Consider the following 21101-nt stretch of genomic DNA (forward strand, 5'->3'; position numbering starts at 1 on the left):
TGAGGGAGCCCACCAGACACCCAGCATGTAGCACAATGGCAGCTAGGGTGTCCAGTGCACCTCCACACCAACAATTCAGCAGTACAAAAAAAAATGGCCACTGCCCTAGTCTAACTGGCCTTCACAGAAAGGAACACATGGACAGGCGACGCATGTCAAACAAGAGAAAAAGTTCCCAATTCAACTTGCCAGCCAGCTTGCAAACAAACCAAATTAACCTGTCTAACAGTATGCAATAAAAACAGGGGCTTAGTTAGCACACATTTGCAAATACATACATAAGCTACAAAGCCACATCACAGCACCCCGATATTGTGTAGTCCTACCTCTACAAATTGTGAGAGTCCCTATAGTAGAGGCACATGTATTTAAAGGATAGACCGAGGCAGGTGGACCCAAGGGAGCCCACCCCTCCTTAAAGGTACAGGAACGCACTGGACACTCAGTATAAAGCACAATGGCAGCTAGGGTGACCAGTGCGCCCCCTCACCAACAAATCTGTAGAGCTAGGACTATCGGGGTGCTGTGATGTGGCTCTATAGCTTACATATGTATTTGCAAATGTGTGCTAACTAAACCCTTGTTTTTAATGCATACTGTTAGGTTAATAACAGGGGTGGCACAGTGGCTTAGTGGTTAGCACTTCCACCTGCCAGCACTAGGGCCATTGGTTCAAATCCCAACCACAGCACTACCCACCTGGAGCTTGCCTGTTCTCTCTGTGCCTGTGTGGGTTTCCTCCAGGTACTTCAGCTTCCTTCCATACTCCAAAGACATGCTGGTAAGTTAATTGGATCCTGTCCAAATTGTCCCTAGTATATTAATGTGAGTCAGGGACCTTGGATTGTACACCCCTTGAGGGTTAGGGACTGATGTGAATGTACAATATATATATTTATATGTAAAGCACTGCAGAAATTGATAGCACTATATAAGTACCTGAAATAAATAAATAATTCAGTTTGTTTGCAAGCTGGATCTTTTCTCTTTTGTTGTTTGACATGCGTCGCCCTTCCATGTGTTCCTTTCTGTGAAGGCCAGTTATAGACTGGGGCAGTGGCCTTATTTTGTACTGCTGAATTGTTGGTGAGGGGGTGCACTGGACACCCTAGTTGCCATTGTGCTACATGTTGGGTGTCCGGTGCGCTCCTGTACCTTTAAGGAAGGGTGGGTTCCCTCTGATTCACCTGCCCCTGGTCTATTGTGCGGGCAACATTTTGCGTGGGCACGAGAGCCCATTCATTTGAATGGACTCCCATACCCCATTACACGCAGGGAAGAAGTCCCTGCACTTCTTCTAAAAACGCAGCCCGCACGGGACCACACCACCCACACAGATGTGAACCTAGACTAAATACATGTGCCTCTACTATGGGGGCTCTCAAAATTTGTAGACTTAGGACTACAGAATATCGGGGTGCTGTGATGAGGATCTGTAGTTTACGTACATATTTGCCCCTGTTTTTAACACATACTGTTAGATTAATTCGGTTTGTTTGCAAGCTGACTGGCACGTTGAGCTCGGAACCTTTCTCTTTTGTTGTTTGACATGCGGCGCCCTTCCATGTGTTCCTTGCTGTGAAGGCCAGTTATAGACTGGGGCAGTGGTCATTTTTTGTAAGGATGTACAAGACCCCATGTTTCTAATGGTGGTCCTGCTTACTACACTGCACTGGGCCTATTTTCAGGGATGGTTTTATAGCAGTATCTAAGGCTGGCCATACACTATACAATTTTCTGTTCAATTTCTGCCCAATTTCCTTTAGATTTACCATCAACTATGTAATGCAAGGGCCTGCTTAATTGGATACAATTGAAAGTGTTGTTTAGGTTTGACCTTTTGACATATTATATGGTTTTTGGTAAATGTAAAGCAATATTCTAAAGAAAGTTGTATAATGTATGGCCAGCCTAAGACAGAATTTAGTAGATTGCTGAGCAAATAAAAAATCTGTGGAACAGAGGAGCCCAGTGACTACAGACATTATTAGGACAATTACAGCTCCCATCTACCTATCTCTGGATTCAAGGCAAGACTCCCTATTTCAAGCTGGACTCACAGTACACACTATGTGCACTACTTTTAGGTTCACATTGCTCTGAGCATTTTTTACACACATGGTGCTAAAACCGACAAGTAAAAATAAGAGTATAGTGAGCGCTCCTAAGGGTAGCTGCTAAAACACCAAGAGGTACCAATATGGCTCTAAAAGATCAAAAAACAAATATAGGGTGTAGTGCTGTAAAAATGTAAAATTACAGGTATTCCAATAAGTCCACATATAATAGTCATAAATGCATGTAAAAACCATAAACGAATATAAAGTCTTAAAACGGAAGAAAATGCAGCAGATGAACTTGTGACTCCAACCGATAGTAAAAAATGCGCACTCAGCGGAAACGCATGGATATTGCGCGTAAATATAAAACCTCAAGGTATACTGGACAATCCGGTGAACTTTTTCCTATGGTGCAGTCATCCAGCCGTTAGGGAAGTATTTAAATCCACTGGTTCCAGAGGTCCCCTTAAAATTGGTGAGATGATCAGCCTGGATATGGGGCTCCTATTCCTCCGGATATGCTGGATACTAACAGGTACCTGTGGGCTTAATAGCTCCAGATAGGAGCCACAAAACAAGTGCCCATAGTGTAGTAGATTAAATATCTTTATTGTAGTACCGCATAAAACAGACAGGGTATAGTGGTGAGCAGAAATAACACACTATACCTTCATTAAAATGGCCGCCGGGGCTTCCTTCCAGCTCCAGGCGGCAGTAGTGTCATGTGCTGTCTGGTTCAGAACACATTTTAGCCGTCTGCCGTGGGCGCTTTCTTTTTAGACGCTGCTCAATAGTAAATCTCAGTGTGGAGTCCTCTGACAGACGGCACTCAATCGTGTCTACTGTGATTAACAAACAGCACTATTTGGAGCTAGGCATATCTCTATGTATTCTAATGTGATTTCCTTAGTTCTGTTGATTCAGTTTTTGTTTCTTATCCTTTATAATTTTCATTATAATGATTTTACATATTTCGAAGGTCACTCTAGATCAGCAATGGGCAAACTACGGCCCGCGGGCCGTATACGGCCAGGCGGACCTTTTAATCCGGCCCGCGGAGCTAGGCTCCCGCTAGGCTCCTCTCACAGTCCGCCCTGAAGACCGGTGTAGCATGAAAATCTGTCTCCTATGAGGATCTGTCCCCCTCGACATATCTGCGCATGTGCCGGAGATCGCCGATCGGCTGCTAATGCCTGAAACTGGCACATGCGCAGATACGTCGAGGGGGACAGATCCTCATAGGAGACAGATTTTCATGCTACACCGGAACGGCGCAGGAACACGGCGAGAGGAACGCGCAGAGCAAAGGTAAGTGAATTGACACAGGGGGGACTTGGGGACTTAATATGGGGGATGAATTAATATGGGGAATGAATTACTATATGGGGGATGAATTACTCTGGGGGATGAATTACTATATGGGGGATGAATTACTATATGGGGGATGAATTACTATGGGGATGAATTACTATGGGGGGATGAATTACTATATGGGGGATGAATTACTATATGGGGGATGAATTACTATGGGGGATGAATTACTATATGGGGGATGAATTACTATATGGGGGATGAATTACTATAGGGGATGAATTACACTATGGGGGATGAATTACTATATGGGGAATGAATTACTATATGGGGGATGAATTACTATATGGGGGGTGAATTACTATGGGGGATGAATTACTATATGGGGGATGAATTACTATGGGGGATGAATTACTATATGGGGGATGAATTACTATATGGAGGATTAATTACTATGCTTACTGTGGGGTAATATTACTATACTTACTATGGATGACACATACACACCATTCATCTACTCTTGGTCCGGCCCCCGGGTCCAATATATGAACCCATTGCGGCCGTCAAGTCAAAAAGTTTGCCCACCCCTGCTCTAGATAATATATATTTTGACAGCTGAATCTAAAAATAAAGGTTCGCAATTAAAAAAAAATTTAAAAAACGGTGTCTGGTCCCCCCTTCCATCCATACCAAGCCCTTCGAGTGTGGTATGGATATTAATGGGTAACTCAACGCCAAATTAAAAAAAAAAAAACAACGTGGGGTCCCCCCAAAATCCATACCAGACCCTTATCTGAGCATGCAGCCCGGCAGGTCAGGAAAGGGGGGGGGAGAGCGAGCGCCCCCCCCAACTGAACCATACCAGGCCACATGCCCTCAACATGGGGGGGTGCTTTGGGGCAGGGGGGCTCCCCCCCAAAGCACCTTGTCCCCATATTAATGGGGACAAGGGCCTCTTCCCCACAACCCTGGCCAGTGGTTGTGGGGGTCTGTGGGCGGGGGGCTTATCAGAATCTGGAAGCCCCCTTTAACAAGGGGGCCCCGAGATCCCGCCCCACCCTACGTGAATGAGTATGGGGTACATGGTACCGCTACTAATTCATAAAAAAAACTAAAAGTGTAGTGTTAAAAATCACAGGACACAGTCTTTGACAAGTCCTTTAATAAAAGAAAAATCTTAAAGAATGTCCCCCGAAGTAGATCCAACGTCAATCACGAAGCCCGCCGCCGGTGACCCGAAAAAAGAAAAAAAAAATTGATTCGCATCTGACGCTGGCTGCCAGCCTTCTGCTGTGAGCCTGGGTGACAGCTCTTAAATATGTAAGAGGTGGGGCCACTCGGGGACATGATCCGAGTGACCCCGCCCCATGTGACATCAGTTTGTTTTTTTTTTCCGGTTGCCGGCGGCGGGTTTCGTGATTGACGTTTGATCTACTTCGGGGGACATTCTATGAGATTTTTCATTTATTAAAGGACTTGTCAAAGACCCTGTCCTGTGTTTTTTTACACTACACTTTTAGTTTTTTTGTGAATTAGTAGCGGTACCATGTACCCCATACTCATTCACGTAAAGGGGGGCCGGGATCTGGGGGCCCCCTTCTTAAATGGGGCTTCCAGATTCTGATAATCCCCCCGCCCGCAGACCCCTACAACCACCGGCCAGGGTTGTGAGGAAGAGGCCCTTGTTCCCATCAACATGGGGACAAGGTGCTTTGGGGGGGGAGCCCACTCTGCCCCAAAGCACCCCCCCGTGTTGAGGGCATGTGGCCCGGTATAGTTCAGGAGGGGGGGAGCTCACTCCTGACCTGCCAGGCTGCATGCTCAGATAAAGTTCTAAAGTATGGATTCTGGGGGGAACCCCACGCTGTTTTTTTTTTTTAAATTTGGTGTGGAGTTACCCCTTAATATCCATACTAGACCCGAAGGGCTTGGTATGGATGGGAGGGGGGACCCCACGCCACTTTTTAAATTATTTAATTTATGGAAATTCTTTAACATTCAGCTGTCAGTGGGGAACCCCGCTGACAGCTGAAACATTAACACATGGTTGTCACTACTAAAATCCCGCATGAGTTATTTTATCAAGTCATGTGGTGTTTTAGTAGTGAAAACCAATGCAGCGTTCATGTTTCAGCTGTCAGCGGAGTTCACCACTGACAGCTGAATGTAAAAGCATTGCAGGGAATTAAAAAAATAATTTAAAAAACGGGCATGAGGAGGTGTCACCTGCTTGCTCATTGGATGCTCAGGGCTCATTCACACATCTCCATTCTTACATAGTAAGGGCTCTTTCACAGGGATTAACAGATTGGGTCTGCTTGCCCGTTTTTCAAGCAGACCCGATCGGAACCTCCATTCTCCTCTATGGAGCGGCGGGTGTAAATGGACATGCGTCCGTTTACAACCATCAACATCCAATCCAATCTGTTCTACCAAAAAGGGATGGATAGGGATCCAATTCCCCTTCTGTCCATTGGATCAGATGAAAATAAACAGGCGGTTCGTTTTTATCTGACCGCCCATTGAGGAGAGCGAGCAGCTCTGTGTCTGCTCTGCACTGTATAAAAGACACCTGTCCACAGGAGCAATCAAACAATCAGATTCCAAACTCTCCACCATGGCAAAGACCAAAGAGCTGTCCAAGGATGTCAGGGACAAGATTGTAGACCTACACAAGGCTGGACTGGGCTACAAAACTATTGCCAAGCAGCTTGGTGAGAAGGTGACAACAGTTGGTGCAATCATTCGCAAAAGGAAGAAACACAAAACAACTGTCAGTCTCCCTAGGTCTGGTGCACCATGCAAGATCTCACCTCATGGAGTGTCAATGATCATGAAAACAGTAAGGAATCATCCCAGAACTAGATCGTGAGGATCTTGTCAATGATCTCCAGGCAGCTGAGACCACAGTCAGCAAGAAATCAATTGGTAACACACTACGCCGACAAGGATTGAAATCCTGCAGTGCCCGCAAGGTCCCTCTGCTCAAGAAAGCACATGTCCAGGCCCATCTGAAGTTTGCCACTGAATATCTGAATGATGCAGAGGAGGACTGCTTGAAAGTTTTGTGGTCAGATGAGACCAAAATCTAGCTCTTTGGCATCAACTCAACTCAACGTGTTTGGAGGAGGAGGAATGCTGCCTATGACCCCAAGAACACCATCCCAACTGTCAAACATGGTGGGGGAAACATTCTGCTTTGGGGGTGTTTGATGCAGTACAGTTGTTCTGTCCCCTCAGCAGAAAAAGGGACAATGGACGGGGCAATGTACTGTCAAATCTTGGGTAAGAACCTTCTTCTCTCAGCCAGGGCATTGAAAATGGGTTGTGGCTTGGTGTTTCAGCATGACAATGACCCAAAACACATGGCCAAGGCAACAAAGGAGTGGCTCAAGAAGAAGCACATTAAGGTCCTTGGAGTAGGCCTAACAGACCTTAATCTGATTGAAAATCTGTGGAGGGAGCTGAAAGTTCGAGTTGCCAAACGTCAGCCCCAAACCTTAAAGAATTGGAGAGGATCTGCCAAGAGGAGTGGGCCAAAATCCCTCCTGAGATGTGTGCAAACCTGGTGGCCAACTACAGGAAATGTCTGATTTCTGTGATTGCCAACAAGGGATTTGCCACCAAGTACTAAGTCATGTTTTGTGAAGGGGATCAATTACTTATTTCCCTAGTGAACATGCAAATCAGTGTATCATTTGTTAGACATGCACTTCTTTTGAATTTTTTGTTGCTTTTCTCTGTTACAATACACCTACCATTCGATTTTTAGACAGATGATTTCTTTGAGAGTGGGCAAACATTCAAAATCAGCAGGGGATCAAATACTAATTTCCTTCACTGTACACTATATTGCCAAAAGTATTGGGAAGCCTGCCTTTACACGCACATGAAGTTTAATGGCGTCCCAGTCTTAGTCCATAGGGTTCAATATTGAGTTGGTCCACCCTTTGCAGTTATAACAGCTTCAACTCTTCTGGGAAGGCCGTCCACAAGGTTTAGGAGGGTGTCTATGGGAAGGTTTTGACCATTCTTCCAGAAGCACATTTGTGAGGTCAGGCACTGATGTTGGACGAGAAGGCCTGGCTCGCAGTCTCCGCTCTAATTCATCCCAAAGATGTCCTATCAGGTTGAGGTCAGGCCAGTCATGTTCCTTCATCCCAAACTGGCTCATCCGTGTCTTTATGGACGTTGCTTTGTGCACTGGTGCGCAGTCATGTTGGAACAGGAAGGGACCATCCTCAAACTGTTCCCACAAAGTTGGGAGCATGAAATTTCCAAAATGTCTTGGTATGCTGACGCCTTAAGAGTTCCCGCCACTGGAACTAGGGGGCCAAGCTCAACCCCTGAAAAACAACTCACCATAATCCCCCCTCCACCAAACTTTACACTTGGCACAATGCAGTCAGGCAAGTACCATTCTCCTAGCAACCACCAAACCCAGGCATGTCTATCGGATTGCCAGACAGAGAAGCATGATTTGTCACTCCAGAGAACATGTCTTTTGCAGCGTGTTTATAAAAGGCACATTTTCTGTGTGATTTCTTAGGCATTCCGGAAACGACAAGTGTGAATAGAACCTTATGAAAAATAAAATTATGTGTAGGACCCACTTACCTCCTTGAGGTAGTTAGTGACCCCCAAGTGTCTTGGTGGGCTGACCTGTAACCCCAGGGTTGCATTTATACTTTTAGTGGGGTGTGAAGAATTGGGTGCCAGTCACTTTTTGAAATCTGAAAGATGCTATGAAGCGATTAGGGTTCAGCATACCCAAAAAGACTAGACGTGGGCTCCAAATTCTCCTTACAGCTCTAAAGACAAAGAACCTTTAGGGCTCATTCACACCGGAACGCAGTGCGGGAAGTCCACATTCCATGCGCATTTCCCGTACCATGTTAAAAAAGCACTGGGTGTGTGATCTGCTGTGGGTGTTAATACAATCCTAATGACACCCCAAATGTAAATCACAAAAGCAATGAGTTTGCCTGCACCAGATCACATGGTATCTCAATTTTGAAAAGTAGTGCATGCACTACTTTTGGTGTGTTCTAGGGTGATTTCAGCCCATTCAAATGAATGGACTGAAAACTGCATAGCACTGATTCACACAGGAATCGCATAGGAGAACGGGCCACTGTGCGATTCAGGTGTGAACTGGAAGTCTATGCATTTGGTATTCTTCCAGCCATAAACATTTGCAGCACACAAACCCTCTGGATGAGCCACTAGACTTCCTACAGTGCCCAAGTATGTACTTTGCTCTTCTGAATTTGCTCCGTCAGATAGTTTTCACCCTCTGGTGCAGCAATCTAAGGTTCGGATTCACTCCTCCCAAAGCCCGGGAGTCAAGAAAGCTTCCAGAAGGTTCTCACAACTATTTGTTAGTAACCAATATGTAGGCAGGTGCAGTCTGTGTCTCCACTGTAGTTGGCATTCGGCAAGCGGTACCACAGCCTGGAAAGGAAGTCAGAGAAACCTACTTTCTCCATGGCTTCCAGGTCTCTGAAGGCAGCGTTTCAGTTGACAGCTCTGCATCCGGGTAATCCTTGGTGGCCATCTTGGTTCAGCAGAGGCTATATAAGTCCCTGCCCCTAGGTTCTGGCATGCATTTGGCGTGGCGCAGAGACAGGTAGCAAGCCCGTTATGGACAAAACTAACAGCAGGGAAAGGTTCCTGACAAGGAGGGAATGTAGAGCTCGCAACTTCTCTGAACATCTTTCTGTTTGGGTATGAGACAGCCAGGCCGCACTGTGCCCCTCATCACAAGCACTGTCAGACCGAAACCTGCTCTTTACTTGCTGCTGGAATCCATGAGTGTCCCTGGTTGGGGTTTGTTGTGACTGTTTGCATTTCTCCAATAAACGCTTTTATTGACTTTGTGTTTTATTGCCGCTGCATCCTACCTACAAGTAGGTGCGCAATCTTTACATCAAATCAATACCTCATTTATGAGAAACTATAATTTAAGTATGAGATAAAAATATCAATGATATCATTAACGAGGCAGCGTGAATACTCATGTGACATAAATATGTAAAATGAAAGTCAATAGTAGGCTAAATAAATGAAATATTAGAACAGGTCCTCAACCAGTGTCAGTGTTTAGCCCTTTAAGGCAATAAAGAAACCTTGTTCTAAATTTGTGTATATCTTGAAATAGACATACAAAGTGCCAAACCACCATTAGTGCAAGCTCCTTACCGCATAGAAATGATGTAACAAAGAGATCAACTGCACTTGAGTATTAGGAAGAAGTGTCAGTCATTCCACAATACTTCAAGCCCCACTCTTCAAATTAAGGAGGTGGTAACTGATCCAATAATGTACACAATTTTCACTGGTCAAATGATGAATAAAAACTGTATAGAGTAATATTGCTAAAACTCTATACTTTGTGTAAAAAATACTCACAAGCATCTCAGAAATAAGGCATATTCTGCCGCGCTGCTGTACACCGGCAGGCGTGATGATGTCACAGGCCAAAGCCCCACCCTACATGTTTTGTTGGCAGACATCATCAGGGTGCAGGAAGGGCATTTTCTATCATTCCAGGGCAGGTGCCACTGACAGTAAATCTCTTAGTGGTTGGCTAGCAAGATTGAAATGTTCATAGCTCAGACCATTGGATCATTTTGCAACAATAGGAGGAAGCAAACAATGATCTGAGATTTAGGGAAACCAATATCAATTAAGGCCGACTACAGCTAAATTTAGGATCTATGACCCCATTGCTGTACAATTTCCAGTGTGACCTGCTTATAAATTTCATGCGACTTGAGAAGTCTATGGCACTCAAGTTGCATGAAAGTCTGATCAGAGAAGTGCAGGGACCTTTTTAAAAGTTGCTGTGAATTGAGTCGTATTGATTGGAACAGCCACAATTAAAATAAATGGATTTTCAATTGTCATGCAACTTTGTGTTATGTGAACTGGGGAAGGGTCCCTACAAATTAATACATAAATTGTCTAAAAAGTGGTTTAATTGGACTTGGTTGAAAATTCTCTTTCGACAAAACTTAAACAAACTTCAATTGATTTCTTGTCATTTCCCTGAGCATTGAATATATTACAGATCAGGGTTGATTTTTACGCTCCCCCCTCTGAATGTCACTGTCCTACTTCTGGTCAACCATGATTCCTCACCAATCACAAAAAGAAAAGGAAAAAAAAAAAAATAAATATATCACTATACACTTTTCAGGATTTATGTTTTACCAAAGACATGTAGCAGAATACATTTTGACCTAAATTTATGAAGAAATTCGATTTTTGAATTTTTTATTGTATATGTTTTATAGCAGAAAGTAAAACATTTTTTTTCAAAATAAAGCTCTATTTGTGTGAAGAAAATGAAATAAATTTGGTTTGGGTACAGTGTTGTATGACTGTGCAATTACAAGTTAAAGTAGCAAAGTGCTGAATAGCAAAAAATGACCTGGTTACGAAGGGGGTAAAACCTTCCAGAGCTGAAGGGGTTAAAACAATTCCTGGTGATCCTGCCATAAAGGTCTTTACTAGGGCACTTCCTGTTAAGAGGTGACAATCTATACCCAGTTGTGCACATGTTAATTGGAGAGGCAGGGCAATGACATCACAATCTCCATCTCATCCAACCAGAGAACACATTGCATTCATTGGCATTAATACAAAGTGTTGAATAAATGGCACCCATGCCATGCAGGTAGCTTCCTATGCTCACTAAGCAGCAGGGGAGCTGCTCAGCAGGAACTGGAAGCTAGCGCCCATCATTATAGTGACCATGCCTACTACAGGGATTTCTAGCTGCCCTAGGGATCTCAAAGGTATGGCACATACTATACATATTTACATTGGTTGAAGCTGGACTAATGTAACACCCTGCAGTAATACCAGTTGCAAGATGTTAATTAAGAACAAGATGACAGTGTTTTGCAGTCCAGTTATTCAGACTATTGAAGAAAAGGCTGCTTGGACTTGTATGATGGTAACAGGACTTATGCACTCAGATAGGGAGTGATTAGACTATTTTTCCCAGGAGAGCTGGCAAAGGGGCCAGGGCATATATATTGAGAAGCCCGGGAACTTTACAGGAAAGAATTGGATGGTGAGAGATGGAGGATGGGTGTGTGGAGAAGGTTGTGTGGGACTCTGGAGATCCTGAGCTGGATTGGGTCACTGAGCAGAGACGTAAATAACTGGAGACTGCTGGTGTCTTTGAAGTGTAGGACAGTCAATCCTTCTCGAAGGCAGATCATAGTGCTGTCATTGGAATTGCTCCTTAACAGACATGGGGGGGCCCCCCCCACACAGAGATTACCTCTTACACTACAAAGACAACAGACCAGGTGAGAGGGTTCCATACCCAGATCATTACAAGTTGCAAGTGATGGTGTTAGATGCCAGTTCAATTTAATACACCTTACACTAGAGCTTATCACACTGAGGCCGAGACTGCTTAGCCCACTCTGTATTATGGTATACCAAGTGTCACCAAGATTCTGAAGCCACAGGACTCTGGCTACAGCAGATGCCCTCAGTAGACAAGATTACATTAGTATCTAATTTCAAGTTCCTTCCAATTCCAAAAAGGAACCTGCTTCACCAGACTAGTTCACCATCTTTAGGGCTTCAACCTCTGCTGAAGTTAGCTTCTTCCCCTTTAAAAACACAAAGGATGAAGGCATGAATTAGCTAAGATTGTAGAAAGAAAGCTTAGAGAGAATCTGTCTTTGACTATACCATCTTAAAAGGGATTCTTAAAGGCTTTTTTTTTAATAAAATACATGTCTATACTTAAATGCTTTGTGCAGTGGTTTTGCACAAAGCAGCATTTACAACCACTAAGGAAATCTTGCCCTTACAGAAGGAAGGATTTGAACCTTAATGTGCACCAACTAGGGCCCCATCAAGCCTGCAGAAGATTGGACACCCTTTACTTACGCATAGATACAAAAAAAAAAAAAAAAAAAAAAAAGAGGGGGGATACTATCGCTCATAACAAAGTATTCATCTCCAAAGTTAAACCCAGTTACCAAGAACCCAAACGTAAATTAGCCTTGGATCTTGATACTTCCCTCCAGCTCAATTGGGGAGAGATCTCAGAAACTGACAGTTAGAGTGCAGAAAGCTAACAGGAGAGCCTGTGAAAGGATGTAGGACACAGAATGAAATCTGAGCTTTCCACTTTAAGGAAAGTTGAGCACAGCCATAACCTTGGATGGGAATATAGTGGAGAACTATGTCTGTATGTGACCAGAGCCATAGTTCCCTCCTGTAACAGTCACCATGTTATACCTGAACTTAACCATATTTTTGGAACCAGGCCTATGGAAACCATTGACTGTTTGAGAATGTGTCACATTGTGCAAAATTTAAGTCGTAAAATGTTTTCAGCCTCTTTGATTTGTTCATTGGGTATTATCAGCACAATGAACCATACATCTGTGTGATGACTTACACCAAGTCAAACATAGATTAAGCTTTAGGCTACTGTCATAAGTGCTAGATTGTTCATGTTCTCTAAGAGAAATACAGTATAGCCAACACCTAGGAAGTGTGGATGGTACAAGCCCTGCTGGTTGGGAATGAGTGGTGGTCTAGTGGAAGAAGGTCCAACTGCTTGGTGGTGATAGGAAAGGTTTCCCTGGTAACCTAGACTCCCATATCTCATGGGCCTCAGGTGTTCTGTGGACTAGGACTGGCACCAGTGAAAATAAGGGAAGCTTCTCAAATGTGAAAGTGTATGACGTGGAATAGGGAACAACTTTAGGTGCATTACAGTTTATTATGAGCCAGTCTATTTCATGGATTATACAGATGCATGGTTAACGGATTAATGGTTGACTGGTTAACACTTGGGCTCACTCCTTACAGATTTGGACCTAAAGGTTGTTTGTACATTCATCAAAAAGGGAACTGGCTGCTACTACAAGTGACAGCTCAATATCTGTTCTTGGGTCAGAAGATGCCACTACATGTCACATTATAGTGCTCAGGCATACAGGCTAGAATTACATATTGTTGGAGGTTTTAATGATTAGCGACAATCAGGGGCAGACTGACCATTCGAGCACTCTGGTACTGCCTGAGGGCCCGAGGTCAGTAGGGGGCCCCATGAAATGCCCCTGGTACTTTATAGGCTTTTTGGGTGCGCTTTGAGCGTGGGCAAGGACACAGGGGCTCCATGAGTTGTCAGTCCGCCCCTGGCGACAACTATCACAGCACCTGCTTACATCCTGAGTGGAGAGTGAGTTGTATTTCCGTACTTGCACCTGGAAGGAACCTGAGAGGAGTAAGTGGTATTGCTGAAGGGAGCGTATACGGCATCTTCCCGTGACGAGATAGTATCCTTAAGGATCATGGGGTGATCCTAAAAAGAGTTGGCCCTTGCGGTCACGGTTTGGAGGTGAGGGGGCATTTCTGCTATTTGAGGATGTCACAAGAGTTGAGACCACCTGTTCATCACTTTTTGAAGTTAAGTGAAGATCAGATAAAAAAAAAATCTCAATGTCCAATAACTTGTGTGGTTGATGTTATTTTTTGAAATTGTGATCAGTGCCAATCTTAATTAATGAAAACCAATTTGATTGCTTTCCCTTAGTCATAAGGGATCACTTATATACATCACATCATTAGTCCCCTATTTTGGGACAGGGGGGGGATTTGTATTTGTATAAAAGGGATTCACAGAGTGTTGCAACAGGCTATTCCTGTGCGTTTCACTAGTTTTGCACTTGACTGGATCCAGATTGGATCAGAGCACTGTGGGTTACTACATATTAATTCACTTATTGCATTATATTTATTAATTTATGGTTTAGTGCTTCACCATTTCATTTATTATAGGCATTTAGGTTGTGGTTTTAAATGCTTGTAAAATGCTTATAAAGTGCCTCAAAACTACACAAGGCATTTGAGAAGCATTTTTAACACTTGTAAAGCCACTCTAATGCCCATAATAAAGCTAATTAACATTAATGCCCATACTAAAGCTATAGGAGCGTCTGGCAAGTTAGGGCTTGTTCACACTTGACTCAATTTCTAAGTGTTCCCAATCATCCTCATGCTGGGTTGTTTGCATCTTTGAGCCATGGATTCAATACAGGTTCTGTTAATTGCAAGTGGATTCTGTGTTTACTGCCACTGCACAACTGTAAGCAAGGGGCTGCTACAGACAAGCTTCCACTGATTTAAATAAGTGGCTTTTTTTTTTTTTTAAATACACAGTAAGCAGGCATGGCTCACTATTGTCACCATCAGGAAATGTGCCCTGAGACATGCTATGCAGCTACCAATGAAGTGTATGCATATTAGAGGCATCAACAGAACAAAATGAATTGGTGAAAAATTCAAATCATTTGCAATACACAGCACTTGTCACTTATTTTGGATTGCACATCTACCATCAGCTTTAACCATTAAGCTACAAAACATTTTTAGATAGGATCTTCCAGTGGATAATCAACTGGCGGGTCCTTCTTACCAATTAGGTCTGCCTATATCAACTTAATAAGACAACACTGAATGCGATGCACAGGATTTTTTTTTATTGAAGTATTGTTTGATTTTTTTTTTGTATATTACATGATCTATGCACTTATTCAATTTTCCAAAAGTATTCAAGGGGAAGATTATTAACTCCAGACACTTCATGGGTTTTCAAGCTGTGCCACGCTACCGTCCTGCAAAAAGTCAAAGTAGAGATGAGTAGCTTTGATTTTACAATGTACTACTACAGATTAGTAAAGTATGTGTAGCCAAAACATTTTACTTTCATTGAGAGATGCTGTTGATTGAAAATCAAAAATCAGAACCAGTGGGTTAAGCTGCCCATTTCTGCTTTTGAATGATCTTCAGTCAACAGCCTTGTCTCAATGAACTCTGAGAAAGTAGAAAATAGTATCAAATACAGTTATTTTTATATTCCTGGTGCCTATCCATGGGACCATACCTGTCATCTGTATGCTGCCATATAATAATCAGGAAAAAGCAAAAACTGTATTAAATACTCACCATTATTTCTTTCCTGGTGCCCATTAATGGCCGCATACAGAAGAGGCATGCTATATGCAGGGACCAGTAAAATTACAAAAAAAAAAAAAAAATCGAATTTTATTTAGTTTTGGATGGAATAGAGAATGGCTTAAAAAAAAAAAAAAAAAAAAAAAAGCAAAAAATGTCCCCAATGGAAGATTTTTTTGACAGCTGAACAAGTGGAGCACTCTTCTGCACTTATAAAGTTTTCCCACACTTCTGGTTACATTTGAGACAGGAAGGAAAGGAAAATATGTCCAAGGGGATGCAGACAGCAAAATAAACTGAAGTTGATTGTAAACCTTTAATAATCTGTAGCTAAACTCAATTTGCCATGTAGCTGGCCAACCCCTTATTTGATCAAGTCTTACTGTAATAATGCTATATCCTTTGATACCAAATTATGGAGAAATAATTTGGCAATAAATATGAAAACTGAGCTCTTCATTGCAACCTCTATGATGAACGAACAAGTGGAACAGACTTGTCCTCAAGGCAGAACCATGGGGAACATCACTTGCAACTTTAGACCATTCCAAGGATGAGTCATTTATCACTGCCTTCTGGACAGTTTCCTATCCATGTACATACCGATGACAGTTTGGTCTGACAAGAATGGCCACCTGTATGGAATAGGTGAGAGAATTTTACAACATGATGTGGTCTTTGTTGGACATTGAATGCACCGCCCAATAAAGACAAAATCCTTGATGTAAAAGATTCCCTCAAGCATGCTCTTCCATTCAAGCACCTTATGCAATCATTTTTTGGGCTTGCCTCCTCACACATCCTCCTTGGAATAAAACCAGCATCCCAGGATAATCCAAAACGGAAGTCAGATAAGCATCAAGAGTGACCTATATCTGCATGGGGACAGAAATATTCCCTGCCAGTTCCCGTTGCCTGACCTCCAAATTGGGTGCCTTTCAACCCTTGCTAATGCGAGTAATGATTCTATGTTATTATTTTGATTTATAGAACTCAATACAAAACCCAAATACTACACAAGGATCTCCCCTGGGACTCTTAGCCTTCTCTTGTTCACTCTCTGGAGGAACCCTAGCTGAGAAACCTTGAAGCAAAGGTTTCTAGGGGTTCCTTGAGCAATTTATACCTCTCAGATAGGTTTCCACTGACATTGTTTTTTTAGCTTAAGGGGTCAATTCTTCCCATTGAGCAGTTGTAAGGATTATTCTTCCGACTGACCATCACACTAATGTATCATCCAGTGCACAGGGCAAAGATTGTGATTGATATGGTAAAATGACTATTCGGTTTCCTATTGTATACATATTTCTATACATCTACTTTTATACTTTATATATTTTCATACAAAACATTTAGCAATATAATGTATATTTTCTGCCTGCTGGGCTTTGTGGTACTTTAGGAAATCCTTGCTCAAGAAATGTCTGCTCACATGCACCAACCCCCTCCCATTGTGTGGATTTGAAGACAGACATATTTTTCTCTTTCTATAGATAAGACTTAGAAGATCAAGCCTATACTCTGACGAAGATTGTTTTCGTGGAAATGACCAATAAAAGACTAATATAATGCTTATGCAGTGCTCACATGACTCATATATAAGCTCATTTTGCATATATAAGCTCACTTTCGCATTATAATAAACTAGAAGTGTTCATAGACTGAACTTGTGTCAATGTGAGTCTTCCAGTGTGTGCACATTCCAGAACTAGCTAGAATGATTACTTTGGACAGGAGCAGATAATCACTGTACATTTTAGTCTTCATCTAGTTCAAGATGACGAATTGTGTCCTCTCCCTTCCTTCATGATGTGCAAGCTTAGGGGATCCTGTGCCCAGCAGTCACTTGAAAAAGCACTGCTGCTGTCAATACTCCTGTCAGCCTTGTAACAGATGGAAGGCACCCCCCCATCCCTACAGTAAACCATTGCACCCAAGGCAGCTGACCCTCCTGCCCACCCCCTGTCCCAACTCTGCCTGCATGCATGGAATGCATGTACCGTATGTAAAAAACCTTGAGACTTTACAACCATTTTAAGTACAGTATGAAGCAAAAAAGTTTTCTAGTTTTGGATAAAAGTGTGGAAAGATTAGAACCCGTTTGTGGCTATATCCATGTCAGTTAAAGAGACGTCTAGTGGTTTTACTAGACAAAGTGAGAAGAAAAATCATAAAAAAAAAAAAAAAAAAAAAAAAGGAAAAAAAAAAAAAAAAAAAAGCTCTTTACTAGAACAGGGAATAGCTAGCCATATTAGATTTGTTTTTTTTAAATTTTATTCTACATTGTAGCAATCTCCTCAAAATAACAGCCATTAATGTCTAAACTGCTGGCAACAAAATTGAGTACACCCCTAAGTGAAAATCTCCAAATTGGGCCCAAAGTGTCAATATTGTGTGCCCACCATTATTTTCCAGCACTGCCTTAACCCTCTTGGGCATGGAGTTCACTAGAGCTTCAAAAAGGTTGCCACTGGAGTCCTCTTCCACTCCTCCATGACAACATCAGAGCTCGTAGATGTAGAGACCTTGCACTCTTCCACCTTCCGTTCGAGGATGCCCCACAGATGCTCAATAGTGTTTAGGTCTGGAGACATGCTAAAGAAGCTGAGGGTAAAGGCGATTGACTGGCCAAGCAAGGCAGTGGTAGTCTTGGAGGCATGTTTAGGGTAGTTATGTTGGAATACTACCCTGTGGCCCAGTCTCTGAAGGGAGGGGATCATGCTCTGCTTCAGTATGTCACAGTACATGTTGGCATTCATGGTTCCCTCAATGAACTGTAGCTCCCCAGTGCTGGCAGCACTCATGCAGCCCCAGACCATGACATTCCCACCACCATGCTTGACTGTAGGCAAGGCACACTTGTCTGTACTCCTTACCTGGATGCCGCCACATGCTTGAGACAAAGATAAACTTATTCGGTTCAGTTGGTGTCAAACCACAGGACATTGTTCCAGTAATCCATGTCCTTAGCCCGCAAACAGTTTGCTGAAGACAAGCAGACTTTGTGTATAATCTTTAGAAGAGGCTTCCTTCTGGACCGACAGCCATGCAGACCAATTTGATGCAGTGTGTGGTGTATGGTCTGAGCACCGACAGGCTGATCCCCCACCCCATTCAACCTCTACAGCAACGCTGACAGCACTCATACGTCTATTTCCCAAAGACAACCTCTGGATATGACGCTGAGCATGAGCACTCAACTTCTTTAGTTGACCATAGGGAGACCTGTTCTGAGTGGAACCTGTCCTGTTAAACCGCTGTACAGTCTTGGCCACCGTGCTGCAGCTCAGTTTCAGAGCAACAATTCTTTTTTTCAGATCCTCAGTTCTTTGCCATGGGGTGCCATGTTGAACTTCCAGTGACCAGTATGAGTGATACCAAAGTTCACACCTGCTCCCCATTCACACCTGAGACCTTGTAACACTAACGAATCACATGATCTTGGGGAGGGAAAATGGCTAACTGGGCCCAATTTGGACACTCACTTAGGGGTGTACTCACTTTTGTTGCCAGCAGTTTAGACATTAATGGCTGTGTGTTGAGTTATTTTGAGGGAACTAACATTTACACAGTTATACAAGCTGTACACTCACTACTTTACATTGTAGCAAAGTGTCATTTCTTCAGTGTTGTCACAAAGAAAAAATATTTACAAAAATGTGAGGGGTGTACTCACTTCTGGGAGATACTGAGTATCTGCTACATTTTAGGTTTAAATTTTTTATTGGTAGTGTGCAAGGCATGTGCACCTTTTTTTATTTTATAGTTCCATACTGGCCTACCCCAGCCCCTAGGGGTCTGCACAGCACTGCCTTATTGGACTGAATACTAAGGTTTATGAAGATCCGTCCACATATGCCATATCTGGCCCTTTGAGCGCATGAGGTTTCTTTTTCGCGAAAATAGAAGTCTATGGCTCAGTGCAGCTATCCTGCAGGAAAGCCACAGGTGCACTGTGCTGCACCCATGGATCAGTGGAAAAGCAGCCTAACCACCCTTTTTTGCCAATATGCCCATTGCAAAAGTGGTGTATGTGATGTTTTATACACTGACCCTTTCCTCTTCCAGCTTCTGCGGGCACCACTGTCCAAGCTGCAAGAAAGGTCCCAGGAGAAGAGCACTTTGTCATCACTCCACCAGGAGGAGTTGGCGCTACAGGGGAAGCATCGGTTTATGCGGTTCCTGCTCCATCTGTAGCCACCTGTTTCTATTGCGGTCGGTGCCAGCTCCATGCATTCTGATGCTCTGGGATGGTAGGTAAGCAACCCATTGATTGCGATCTGGGCTGCCAACCCACGATCCCAGAGCATGGACATGGCTCCCCTGGTTTGAGGTCTCTGGTCACATCAGAGGGCTCCACAGGCCATGGGTTGAACACTCCTGCCCTACACTAACTGATAACAGAGGGACCACTCAAGCTTGAAGTAGAAAAGAGCAGCTGAAATGGCCAGATGAATAGGGTAATATACAGGGGTGGAGGGCATTGCAAGGATATAGGTCATCTAATCCCACAGTTAAACTTAGAACCAGAGTTGTAGGGGTTCAATTACTTTGCACACTCAGAAAACAGCTGACAGATGCAAAGTTTAGCTTGCCATTTCCACCCATTACTGCTATGTGAATGCATAAAATATTTCATTTGTAAAAATGTAATCATTACAAGTTAAACAAGTATTAATATCTCAAAGGGTGCAGGGGTCACCTTATTCTGTGGGGAGAAGCACCATGGGACATTAGGATTGCTGGAGTCGAAGCAGCAGCCTTTGGAATGGCATTCGGTCGCACTGATCCCCGAGTAGCCGCAGTCTTGCCTTTGGTTGGAAGACACTGAGCACTGAGCGTTATCTGGTAGATAGATGACACCAATCACATAATAGATCAGACAGTTCACTTGTACTGCATATATATCCATAAACTGTGCACTTGACAGACAAAATACATGGATGATCAAATACAAATGTTATTTGGCTTTATTCTCAACATTTATACACAATTTATATGCATTTCTAAAGCCGATTACCAGCTGTATAATGTAGCACCCTCCTATCTAGGTTGTTAAAGGCGCCAAAAATGAATTAAATTTACCTATCCTAATCATTGGAAGAGAGGTTAATTTCTTTGGGCTGTTCTAGATCTCAGAGGCTGCAGGTTTGATTGCTACCTCATGCCTTCTTGAGGCTTCTGGAACATAGGGGGCTGGGAGAGTCAAATGAGCAGCTTTAATTATTCTGCTGCAGCCAATCCCTGGGGAGGGGTGCCCAGTAGGTGGCTGGAGGGCAACAAATAGCCCTATTCTTGTGCTGCTAGACAAGTTCCTTGCCTCAGGGCCTGTTGCCCCCTTTGAGACAGCTTGCTGAATTTGCAGTCACAGCTGTGGCAGAGCTGGGGGGGGGGGGGGACACAGCTATTTCTAATCAAATTTGCACCCCCACATCACAGGCTAGATCCAGCCCTGCTTAGTTGGCTTCATTGTAAAAAAAAAAAAAAAAAAAAAAACACAAAAAAAAACCACGACAGTATAATGCCAGGCTAGGGCAGTAAGAGTATGTGATTAGAGTGGTATTGTGGCAGGTTAGGGTTGGCTGGGGGGAGGGCACAACCAAAATCTGGGGGCATAGTCCATCCCAGCAGCCTGCTAGATTCAGCCACATAACTAAGCAATTTCACCTAAGGATCTGGTCTGAAGAGCTTAAAAAAAAAAAAAAAAAAAAAAAAAAAAAAAGAGTGCCT

At 43.2% G+C, this 21101-nt stretch overlaps 1 protein-coding gene across 1 annotated transcript in view; it reads right to left on the reverse strand.

Moving 5' to 3' along the window:
* The window catches only part of LOC149450441 (uncharacterized), a gene marked incomplete at its 5' end in the record, with an annotated part of 316412 nt that overhangs the window by 42850 nt on the left and 252461 nt on the right, over window positions 1-21101 (reverse strand). Inside the window, 2 exon segments of the mRNA XM_089691949.1 lie at window positions 18248-18264; window positions 20074-20216. Coding sequence (XP_089548075.1) covers window positions 18248-18264; window positions 20074-20216 — 160 coding nt within the window.

Source organism: Staurois parvus, unplaced genomic scaffold, assembly GCF_062004578.1.
Source record: "Staurois parvus isolate SC_StPar_1 unplaced genomic scaffold, SC_StPar_1.0 ptg000574l, whole genome shotgun sequence".
Taxonomy (NCBI): Eukaryota; Metazoa; Chordata; class Amphibia; order Anura; family Ranidae; genus Staurois; species Staurois parvus.